Consider the following 12,352-nt stretch of genomic DNA (forward strand, 5'->3'; position numbering starts at 1 on the left):
GCTTGTATCATTTCCCTGAAGTTCCCAGATGTTCGGTGTAGAACTTTCATTTGTTCTACTTTGGTTTTCTTGATTATTATTTGAGGTGGAGTTGTTATGTTATTGCCGTCGGCCGATGTAACTACCTCTTGTATTTCTATTCCAACCATTACTAGGTTGATTTGTCCATCCGCGATACCCTCCTCGGTACTGATACGTATTGCGTTCGAAATTCTGATTTTGGGTTTGATAATTACCTCTTGTTAAAAAGGTGTTCCCTCGATTACCTCTGGGGGCTTACCCACTATAGTTTGTCCCCTGGACAAACAGTTGCTCGTTCCCCTAAAATTAGGGCGATAATTGTGGTTCACAAAACAATTTCTTGCTAAATGGCCTAATCGAATACAGTTGTAGCACCTTAGTGGTTCATTATTGTTTTCTGCTCTCAATTGATTATTGGGGGCAAAACGTACTTGTCTTGGAGGTTTGGTTGTTCGAATTCGGTTTCGAACTGGTTTAGGTGATGATTCTTGGGAGAAAAATCACGGAGAAGAATCTCTTTATTTTATAGGGGTTTTGTTTTCTACCGCATTTATTGATTATTTTTGATGCTGCAGGATAATAGAATCTATTTCTACGGCTCTTTCTATTTCCTGAACTGCCAGTTCTAAGTTAGCGATATTTTGGCAATTAATAGACGATATAGTTTTGGGTTGAGTCCCTGTTTAAATGCATTAAGTATGATTTTTTCATGTAATTCCCCTTCGCCGGGACTGTATCGTGCTTCTGTTGCGATTCTAATTTTGTGCAAATATTTCCTTTCGTTTTGAGTCTGTTTGAATGTTACTAGGCCATGTTTCAGTTTATTCAATGAACTAGTGTCAATGAATCTTTTCTGGAAGACCTGTTGCAATAGCTCTATCGAGTTAATTGTTGAGGTGGCTTCTGTGCCTATTGTGTGTTCAATTTGTTTTAAAAACGTTAGAGCCTGTCCTTTTAGTCCTAAGAGTAGCATGTATTTTAATACTTTCGTCAATTTTATCATTTCTATAAATTGTCCTAAATGGATGTTCAATTGATCGACACCCGTATCTCCTTCATACTCAGGTAATGATTTTGCAATTTTTACTGAAATTGCAATAATATGTTGCGCTTTTAATATTTCATCCTGTTCCTGGGCCATATTTGTTATTTTAGTCCAGTTCCTCTTTAAAAAAATAACTGACGGTATGCGGTATATAAAAATTTAGTTTTTTTTTTAAGTTTTACTGGTATTTTATTTTAATTATTAAAGATTTTAATTATTTTTGGATGGGGTATACACATGTATATGGAAAAAAACACAAAAAATAGAAATAAAATTACGCTGCATTTAAAAATCAAAAAATAATTTGTAAAGAATCATATTTGTCTGTGATAGTAGGTAATCATACTGTTAGGTATCTACAGTTCCTTTTTCTGTCTTTTCTCCAGGCCGTGCCAAATGTTATGGGGGAGGGGTTGTTATATAAATTTTGTGGGAAGTTGATGGGTGTTTAGTTAAGGGAGGATTGTTGCTACGAGGTAATTGGGACTTTTCTAGGTCTTGGTTGTCTAATATCGGTATGAGATATTGGGATATTGAGAGGATAATGAGATGGTATTGATTGAAAATATGGTATTTTCATACAATAAATTTATCTTTCAGAGACCACTGAAAGTAGTGCAGAGAAGGCACTGCAAGATTGTCTATGCACCAATGATGTTCACATACTTCGACAAGCCTCAGCAGTTCAAACAGCACTTTAGAATAAGCCTTCCTGCATTTCATTTGTTGATGAAGACAACTGGGATCCATAAATCCCAAGGCTGAAATGACGAAATAGAATGGACTGTATTTTTAGCCTGGATTGCTTCTGGTGCATCCTATCGAGTTGTTGGCCTTGCTGCTGGTATGGCTAGACAATCTGTTCGCGAAATAGTACACCACAGAATGAAGATCTTACTTTCAATGTGTAAATTGGTCATTAAAGTGCCAACTAGCTTGCAGCAGGTTGACCAGATTGGAGCAGGTTTTGCTGCATGTGCTCAGTCAAGTATTTTCTGATGCGCTGTAGGAGCGATTGACGGGAAGCACACTAGCTGTCATGTACCACTGTACATACAGAAAAAGCATATTAACATAATGAAAAGAGTGAGTACTCTGCTTCAAGTCTTGTTTGACCACGAAAAGAAATTATTTGATGTTTTCGTTGGGTATCGGGGATCTGTGCATGATTTTAGAGTTCTACGGAATTCGCCATATTTTAAAAATAGACTTGATATTATCTGTGTATGATTCTAGAGTTGTACGGAATTTGCCATTGTTTAAAAATATACTTTATTCTCCTAGTGGATATTTTATTCTTGGTGACTCAGGCTACCCATGTATAACATCACCAATTGCCTTTGTGATACCCTTTAAAAAACCTTTGGCAAGATCAAATCCAAGTTTCAAAAGGTTCAACACTTCATTTTCTAAGGCTCGAGTTGTGATTGAGATTGCTGTTGGACTCTTAAAATTGAGATTGAGAAGTATTTTTGATAAGGACCTCTCAGTTAACATAAGTAGATGTGGTGGAGTAGTCATGTGTTGTTGCATACTCAATAAAAAATGTTTTGGTAGTTTGGATGACTGAGACACGGGATATATAAGCCCCAATAGGAGATCTAACCCCAGTTTCCAACGTGATGAAATGGAAGGTTCTGCTTTGCACAAAACTGTACAACCAGTTTATGAATGCAACATCACACGATCAAAAATTACCGGCTCCGTTCTCTGATCACCGATACTAGTCATTTCAGTAAACCTTCTTTGTTTTATTTGCTTGCATTTAATCGAATCTAGTGCATTAAATTGAATCTAGCTCATTGTTGTTATTTCATATTTTGATAATTGAGTAAAGAATTATTATTAATACTTGTTGAGCCCAAGCTGACTGGGAAACATATATTCCAGCAATCTGAAAAACGGATTGTCAGCTGCGATGCTTTAGCAGCGATTTTTCAGTCCTTCTTGGCATGGTCCTCGTCAGGAACTGGATGGGGATCCTTCCAAGAAAGGACAAAATGACCACCTTTTTAGCTTTCATGTCAGGTTTTTTTAGGGAAAAAGCTATATTTTACACGTTTGACTAATTCAGAGGAAACTAAAAGTAGGGAGTAATGAGAAGCTCTGTGCTTCCAATGTATTGAAAACGGGCCTTAGTCAGAGCTCGTCCCAATACGCTCAAGGCATTCGTGGTGTCAAAACTTCAGTCAGTGGTCTTTTCGTGCAAAGGCTGGCTTAGAAAATTGTAGCACGGCTAATATGCGGTGTGCACATTGAGGAGACAGGGGAGGTTTTGTCTTTGTTTGTCAATAGGGCGCCTTAGGTTTTATTTGAGCTCCGAACGGAACTGGCCGATCTTTTTTCACTGTGGTGGTAGTGTCGTTACTTTTCGACTGGTAGTCAGTTTTCTTTGAGGTTTTCATTACTCTCTAGTGTTAGTTTGCTCTGACTAATATAGATACCAAGTCAGCTGATAGGAAGGGTAGCTGTTTGCTTACCCTCGCTCGAACATCGATTGTTGCTTCGATTTTGCTATGCTATATTAAAGATCATAAGCGTCGTCGTAAGATGTTGAAAGTTGCTACCTGAACTGCTAATCTCAAAGCTCTTCAAGAGCTGTTTCAGGTGAAATTGTGAGAGCAATGAAGGATGTTTCTATTTCGTAATTTATTAAGGTAAGTTCTAGAGCGGACCCCCCCTCGAGAGTTGTCAAAAGAAACCAGTGCAAAGTTGGTATCAAGAGTTTCCGTTGTGGTCCGCTGCTGAAATTTCAAATTTTTTGTGATTATTAAACGAAACTTCTAAATCATCACAATTTTGACAAATTACCATGATATCAAACTCTAGAAATAGGAAAGCTCTCAGGCTGAGTAGCAAATCAAAGCACTCGATTTGAGGGGCCTTGGCACCGACTTTGCTCTGGCCAACTCGTTAAATCTTCTGGCCTCTAAACCTCTAAAGTGAAAACTCCACTAGACAATTTAAGTAGGCCCGTCTGTCCCAATATTGTTAGGACAACTAGTCAATACCGCCGGACAGAAAAGCTTCTCGAGCAGTGTTTCCACTCTCATTTTTTTTAAAATCCCTAATAAAGAGCTGAAAAATCCCAAGAAATCTCCATCTTCAGTTCCAAAATCCCTAAAAATCTCCATCTTCTAATTACTTCCTGAGCCGCTTCTCCCTATCTCATTTTACCCGCACCATTGAAAAGTAACATATTTTGGCTTCTTAGACTGAAGTCTAGCTATCAGTACCATAATAGAATGTCTTGTCATGCTGTTTCAAATATACTTCAAATAATATTAAATAAATAGAAAAGAAAATGTAATACTGTAATGTAGATTACAGTACAAGATGTTTAACACTGTTCAATCGTAACTTGTAAAACGTAATCAGACCTTATCTTCCCCTGATGTGTCTTCAACATTTTTTGTATGGTGGCTGAAGCTTTCACTGTTCTCATGTTGTGAAGTGACTGATCATCTTCACATTCCACATTTTCTTTAGCCCTTTTCATTCCATAATTTGTTGTTAGAATCTCCTGCAAAGCTTATGTTTTCAATTTATTCTGACGGTCAGTTTTTACTACTTTTACAGCACTGAAGAACCTCTCGACATTGACATTTGAAAATGGAACAGTGAAAATAAATAATACTGTCGGTTTCAGGTTAGGATACACATTCTGTTCCGGCAGCATTTTTTTCACCAATACCAAACACCAGCAGGTCACGGCATCCATTATTTTGACGTTTTCAATATTGATGAGGCTCTGCCTCCTCCACTCCTGCTCGGTTTTGGTTCCGTCCCATGGGATCTCTCTATACTTCCAAACAAAAGGTAGCAGAGAGGTAGGCTGAAGTGATTGGGCTGACACGGGGTCAACCATTTCAGCATATTTGTAAATTTTGTCTTCGAAATGGAACCTTTTCTGTATCTGGCCTACTGTTTTGATATGGAACGCCTGTGCAGCTTTGAGAACTACTTCGATTGAATCAGGGGGGACGGCGGTATCTGACCATGACGTACAGAGGGAATCTTGTCTGTTCGGACCCAAGTAAACGCTTTCAAGGGGAAGTTAAAACTTCCGATTGTTCACATCGATTTCTAAGGCACTAGTTGATTCCACATAGTCCGTCTGCAGGAAGTTCAATGCTGAGACCAATGTTTTAAGCTTTGTTTATACCCCAAAACTAGAAATATTTTGGTTCCAAGAGCTCAAATTGTGCTTAAATTTGAATTTGCGACAGAAGTGACTGTTATATTTGTAAAGAACATAAAAAAAGACATCAAGTGGCATGTTCACCTTATTTGTAAGTAAAAAAATGAACAACAAAAATTTTACCAATTATAGTATGAAGGTTCATGCTTTTCCCTGGGTACGTAGGCTTGCCAAAAACACACAATCCATTTATTCCTACATGTGCCATTGTTTAAAAAAAATGGCTGTCAGTTTGTTTGTCTGTTAAAAACTAGGGTAATGAAACGGTAAGAGAGGTGTTCGAATAGTTATAGCCTACCTCTATTATTCACGTCAGTACTTATAAAGCTGGCTACAAGTTCGAGTTCAATTTTTTTTTATTTTACACAAAATCGTAAACATCATACAAGTACTGTGGAAAAAAAGAATCGTACATGCAATGCTTATCCATAAAATTTACTACAGTAAGAACAACTACGTACCCTATTAAACTATCAAAATATATTATAACTTTATTTATCTGACCTGTTAAAAAATGACATGCTGTCTACCAAATAATCTTATGAAAAAACAACTCAATATGACAAACTGTATGATTTCATTAATTGAGAACAGTCCAAGCTGAAATTATTGTTTGAAGCCCACATCAGCAAATTTTTTTGAGCAACTGAAGAAGTTCTTCTCTGTAATTCCAAGTTCAATTCGCAAGGAAACAGATCCTAAATCGAATTATCCTGCTTCTCTGATCAAGAAGATGATAGAACAAAGTAAAGGAAAAACCCCAAAATATTCCCTAAAAGTCCATGGGAGAGGAAAAATCTCTAGAAAATCCCCAAATACCTAAAAAAAATTCTCGCCACTAAAAGACTTAAAAATCCCCATTTTAGGGGGGGAAATCCCCATAGTGGAAACACTGCTCTCGAGGCAAATCATAAGCGATGTCACGAGTACAAGAAAATAAAAGCTATCTCTATTTTCAACCAATTATAGAAGACTTTTTTTCAATATAATTCCGGGAAACGATTGAAACAGATATTTCGAAAAATTTAAGCTTTAAATTTAGACTTACTTTACATATGCTTTTGTAGCAATATTTTGCCCCTTCTTGGGAAGGAACTCGATGGGGACCTTATCAAGCAAGGCCAAAATGACTATTTCTTGCCTATCGTGTCAGGTTTTTACGGAAAACAAAAGCTATAATTTATATGTTTTAATAATGTAAAGATATCTATCCGTTTTTAGCCATTGTTTGAATAACTATTCTATAGCGAAAAACAATTCAAAGTATATATATATTAAAAACTCTATACACTGTAAATTGATTCGGCTAGCAGGTATAAAAAAAGTAAATCTGTTTTGAGGTATTCTAAAATGTCGATACTATTGTTCCGCCTTCTTCTCAGATGTTTAGACGAGTGTTTCTAGAAGACCAAGCATGGCCGAAGAATTAGTTTGGTAGGCTTCACATGCAGTTTTATACACTTAATGGGACTGTCTGAATTACCTTAATAATTGATCTTGAAAAGTGGGTGTCTTTTTCCGCGGTAAGTTCTTCTTCTTTGCGTTTTTTGGACCTGGTGATTCCCTTAAACCTTCGGATGATGTGCTAGAAAAAGGCATACTAGCATATCGCGGAGAAATTGGAGAAGCTTTACCACCAGAATTTTTGCTGCTTGTACTCTGCTCCGCTTCAGGATCAAGTAGTTTGGGCTCATTACCACTCATGTATGGGGTATAAACAACAAGCTCCATGCCTTTTTCAGGAGAAACAATCCTTTTTTCTTTAATGGGTCTCCTCAAGTTAGCAGCAGTACCCCCAACTTTCACCATTTTGATGGCGGCTGTCTGTCGGGCTCATTTGATGACATTAAATTTATAGTTTTCATGACAGTACTTTTCTGCATAACATCTTGGAGGACATCGTAGTGTGGCCAGGATATTTTTTTAATTTCTATTCTTCGGTACCTTGACAACTGCTTTTGTTATCTCGTATTTTTTTGTACCTATAGTGAAAAAAAAGGCTCAAATACTAAACTGAACAATGCTCAGAATTATTGTTCAAATTTTCAAACATAAAACTTCCGCTTTCAAATAAAACCACATCTAAAAAAAGGGATGAGGATGGATTTTAAGCATAAGTTGTGATTTGAGTGTAAGTCAAATAAGGCGAGGGGGAGCGGGTTTTAAATTTATTTATTCATCGAATGGCTTTTAAGGTAAAAGCTTGTAAGCATAAAAGTTTGGAAAGGTTTTGTTTTCGCCTTCATTTATTCTAACTTGTGTGGTAATAAACCTGAGTGAAAATTTGAGCAACTATTCGGACATGACCACACACTTCAAATTTTGAGATGAATACACCAGGTCAAATATGGTGAGTGGGAAGGGGCTTTAAGCATTGAAAAAGTTAATTTCCGTTGATTTTTAAACTAGAGAATTGAGTGCCAGATTTATATGAAATTATATGAAGATGTGAAGATGAGTAACAACATTGCTGATATTAAATTCTGACGCTTAGACCTACAGCAAAATAGTGATTACTGAGTTTTCCAGTTTATTCTGGATTTAAATGACAATTGTAAGAATTACTCATAGCAAAATACCACCGAATGGGACCCCATTACATTTCCCCAGACTTGTTATTATTGTCTTAGATCTTATCATAAGTAGTTGCGCTTTATTTCAAGATGGATTCTGTCCTAAACAAGAAAGTAAATAAACTACTTGTTTCTACTTACTTGATTAACGGCAGGATCTTGTAAGGCTGCTCTATGGATGAACCCAGAAGTCATGGTCTTCTCCTCGTATAAATCTTTTCTCTTGCATACATAACATCTCGGTGTTCAATATAATAATTGATTTTTGCTCCACTTGGGGATCATTGTGGAATTCTACTCAAGGTAGACTCGCAAATCTTCACCCTTACGCTATTCTTACTGTTTACTGGCGTGCTTATTCTTCCATGGTAGATATTGATGGCTCAAGGCCTGATCTTCGTTGTTGGAAGACGAATCTACTATTCTCAAGCCTTCCATTACATATAGCATATGTATTAAGGTATAAAGCTTCTGCAAGCCATTATAGAGCAACTCTGATATTACTACTAGGACTTCTCTCTTTACTCCTACTCTATAAATGGTACAGATTGTATCTTTTATCTTCCTCTATAAACCTTTTTGAATGTTTATTCACTTCGTCTTCAGTTGCTCAGATTTCAGACCCTCTATTCCGAGCTCTGCCATGATCTTGCCGTACCAGATTTGTGCAGAATTCTTCTGGCCATTGAATTTTATGCATACTGAATTCGAAATTGAACAAACCATTCAGTCTGCTCTTCATTCCCTATAAAAACGTTGTGCTAGAAACAGTTAAAGCAACTTAAAAACAAACCAAAAAAGGTTTACCGAACACTGTGTAACCCATGTGGCATGCACTTTACTTAGAATAAAGACCAAAAAACCATTTTGCATGCAGGACCAGAAGTTTGTTTTGACCCAGGGAAAGATCAGAGGATTATAACTAGTTCCATTTAAATACATCAGCATTTTGTGCATAACCATACATTAGTGGGGACTAAGGTTTTAGGGACAAGGTTGTGTCATTTACTATTCAAGGCCAATATTTAAAATTGTATACTTTTTTTCTAACAGTAGGGGAGGTTGGAGCTACTTCAAACAAAAGCTAAAATCTGCAGGATATCAATTTTTTTAGTTTGATTTGCTTTTTATCATACATCAAATCTGTTGTCTAACAATAATATTCGATTATAATTGAAATGTAACTGGTTTTGTGTCAAGTTGTTAAAAGTTGATTATCCAAGGCAACAAATTTCTGATTACTTTCTTCAATAAGAAAAAAACCCAAATCTTTAAGGAATCATGCTCTCTTTAATATGTAATCTGGATTTTCCTACCTGCTGTTAATCAAAGATGTTGGAACACATTGAATTGGGAAATTGGAGTGAGACAGCTCAGAAGTTTAAACCTGTAAGTTTAGTTAGCCTTTTGTTTCTAATTGAAAACAACCAGAGATGCTTTGAAATCGTAGAGGAAAAGGGTTGCAATGCTTAAGAAGAAAATTTGTTCAACTTTAGTATTGTGTAAAATTGCTCTAATGTGCAAGTCAAGAAATTAGAACTTTATAATTTATTGGATGACAAATTGCTAGGAACTGTTTGTTTACAAACCTAGGTAAAATTCCTTGATACTGTAAATGATATCGAAAAATTTGAGCAAGACATCTGCTAATCTACATGGCACAATACTGAATAACTGAAACCTAGAAGTACAACTTTTGAACCTATTACAAGTAGGATAAAGCTAAATAAAGCCTCATTTTTATAATTGGTTAGAATATTCGGAAATACCTTTTCAACCAATTCATTTTTGGACGTCACTAAATTGCAGAATTCAGCAGGCAGTTGTATACGTCCTGAAATTGAGTCTACTGGGAGCTTTCCGTTTCCAATTGATCTGAAAATATTTCGCCAGAGTCATCGTTTTGCAATCGGACACGCATATTTATAGTTAATTTTAATGTCTTTACTTTTGCCAATAAATTAGAATTTTTCAGGCAAGCATTCATTTCGTCTGCAGGGGTTGATCTAGGTATTATAGGTAATGTTTGCATGACATTTTCTGCAAGCAATATTAATGTGCAGCCAAAGGGTTTCGAATTTCCTCGCAAATCTCCTAATGATTGCTCCAGAGCCTCGAGCTTTTTTTTGTGTGCCATTGTGCACTCGTCCCAAATAATAAGTTTGCATGGCTGCAATACTTTACCCAACCCAGATGAATTGGAAATATTGCATGTGGGAGTTTCAGTAGAAAGCAAATTCAGAGGCAATTTCAAGGCAGAATGAGCAGTTCTTCCACCAGGCAACAACGTTGCGGCTATTCCAGACGACGCAATTGCCAACGCTATATCATTTTTTGATCGAATTGATGCCAGAATCAATTTTGTCACAAACGTTTTACCAGTACCTCCTGGCGCATCCAAAAAGAAGATTTCTCCAACGTTGTTATCTACACAATGCTTTATCTTATCATAAATGTCTTTTTGCTCTGACGTTAACTTAGAAATATTATTTTGTGCATACGACAATAGATCACTCGTGTTGTAACTTTGTTCACGATGCAATTCTACACATGTCGAAACAGCAGCGTTACGATTAGGTGAAGGAATTCCCAAATCCTGAAGAGGTTTGTTTGCCATACATACGCACAAATCTTCAATAATAACTAATGTGTATTTATAAATTTCTGATGTAAAATCAAAGGTTATATCTGACGTCTCTAACCGTTTTCGATGGAATATATCCTCGGCCATTTTCGATTTATATTTCTCCCATAACTCTGTAGGAGCTGAAGGAGAGCAAGTTGTTTGTATGATTTCAAACAATGCACGAATTTGACTTGGAGTTGACGTTTCGCAAGTGTCATTGATGGAGTTATACCAGTGTTGGTCATTCTCCAATAAATTCAGAGCTTAGCATGCACTACGGTAAGTGTCATGTATAATACTAATTACAGTTCTCAAATGCTCAAATGACGTCGGATAGGGTACATTCACCAAAGGCAGGTGGAGAAAAAAGCATTTACGTTGATTGGGGTGAATAGTGTAGAGTCTTCCTATCGTGGTATCTTTGAAGATGGTAGGTTAGCCGTCGACTGACTTACCCTGTTATCGACGTTCAAATGATTTCTTTTTAGCATTTCACTTGTAATACGAGGGCACTTCAGTATACAGCCGTTTTTTTTGCAAAATAATCATTTTGACATAACGAAAAGAAAGCAAGTAACGATGTATCCGATGGATTCAGGGCTCTTTGATGTACGTTGGATAAAAAAACACGTTGTCCATTCTGTAAATGTACCGCTAAGTGAACAACAGCTGGACTTCGTTCATGTATCGGAAATGAAAGAATTCGCCAAACAGCTTCATTACTGCTCATGTATCTTCCAGCCTGATATTGTACGATTTCATCGATATCACTGATTTCGGACTGCCAGTCAAAAACTGCCATGTCCCTTCTCACCTGAGAATGGTAGAAGGGACCCTGTTCTATGAAAAATTTGCCCTTTTCCTTAGAAAGTAGACATAAATTGATCTTGATTTTCGATTTGGGCACCAAACGACGTGATTTGGAAACATGAGTGATATTTTCTGATGTTTGATAAAAAACGCTTAGATTCTGACGTAGTTCCAGTAAGCAAAGTCTTCAATGGTGGTGCAGCCAGTTGAGGAAGTTTAACTTTTCCTGAGGCTCAACACATTCCCATTGTTTCACCATTAAATTTCAAGGCCTTGTAATAGGGACACATTGTAGACATAGTTCCGATCAGAACACATCTACTTAAGCTATAATCATCGACTGGGCTGTACCTGAATGCCAGGCGATATTTTTCACGTTGCTTTTGTGATTCCTTGGCACGCTTTCTTTTGGCATTATCTCTTTGAGCCTCAAGCCTGTTTTCACGTTGTTCTTGTGATTCCTCGGCTCGCTTTGTTTTGGTATTATCTCTGAGCCGCGAGCCTGTTTTCACGTTGTTCTTATGATTCCTCGGCACGATTTTCTTGGTAATTTCTCTTTGAGACGCAAGCCTGTTTTCACGATGCTCTTGTGATTCCTCGGCACGCTTTCTTTTCTTACTTTCTGTTTTAGCCGCAAGCCTTTTGGCATTAACTCTTTGAGCAACCTCCTCGGCTGTTCCTTCTGCCATTGTAGGATTTACTCTAAAATTTCTTGCACGATTTGATTCCTCGACTGTTTCTTCTGCCATTGTAAGATTTGTACTAAATATTATCTTTTAGTCGCAACCCTTATATACTCATAATGACGTCATATACAAAGCCTTATATACTTATAATGACGTAAACTTATAATGACTTCATATACAAACATACAAAATATATACATGACGTCTTAATGCTCAATCCTTATAATGACGTCTTTCGTTAAACATCCATTCAACTTGTTTTTATATATATAAATAATTCTTTTTATTTTCAAATTTTATGACATACTTATCATAAGAGCAATAGTATAGCATTAATTTAATATCTCCATGGCTTTTGTTATCAACAAAATGATTAAATAAGTTATCAAT

The 12,352-nt window shown here is 36.6% G+C and overlaps 1 protein-coding gene across 7 annotated transcripts in view; it reads left to right on the forward strand.

Moving 5' to 3' along the window:
- Positions 1 to 12,352, forward strand: part of LOC136036889 (uncharacterized) — a 137,850-nt gene that overhangs the window by 87,185 nt on the left and 38,313 nt on the right. For 5 of the 7 annotated variants that reach the window (XR_010619810.1, XR_010619814.1, XR_010619812.1 and 2 more), the window contains one exon: positions 1,667 to 2,917. The exons of the other annotated variants lie outside the window; for them this stretch is intronic. Coding sequence is in view for 1 of the 5 variants with exons in the window: in XM_065719253.1 (XP_065575325.1) it covers positions 1,667 to 1,676 (10 nt within the window). In the remaining 4 variants the exon portion in view is untranslated. Of the gene's footprint in view, positions 1 to 1,666; positions 2,918 to 12,352 lie in introns of those variants that run through there. 7 annotated transcript variants of the gene reach the window in all.

The sequence above is a fragment of the Artemia franciscana genome, chromosome 16, assembly GCF_032884065.1.
Source record: "Artemia franciscana chromosome 16, ASM3288406v1, whole genome shotgun sequence".
NCBI lineage: Eukaryota > Metazoa > Arthropoda > Branchiopoda > Anostraca > Artemiidae > Artemia > Artemia franciscana.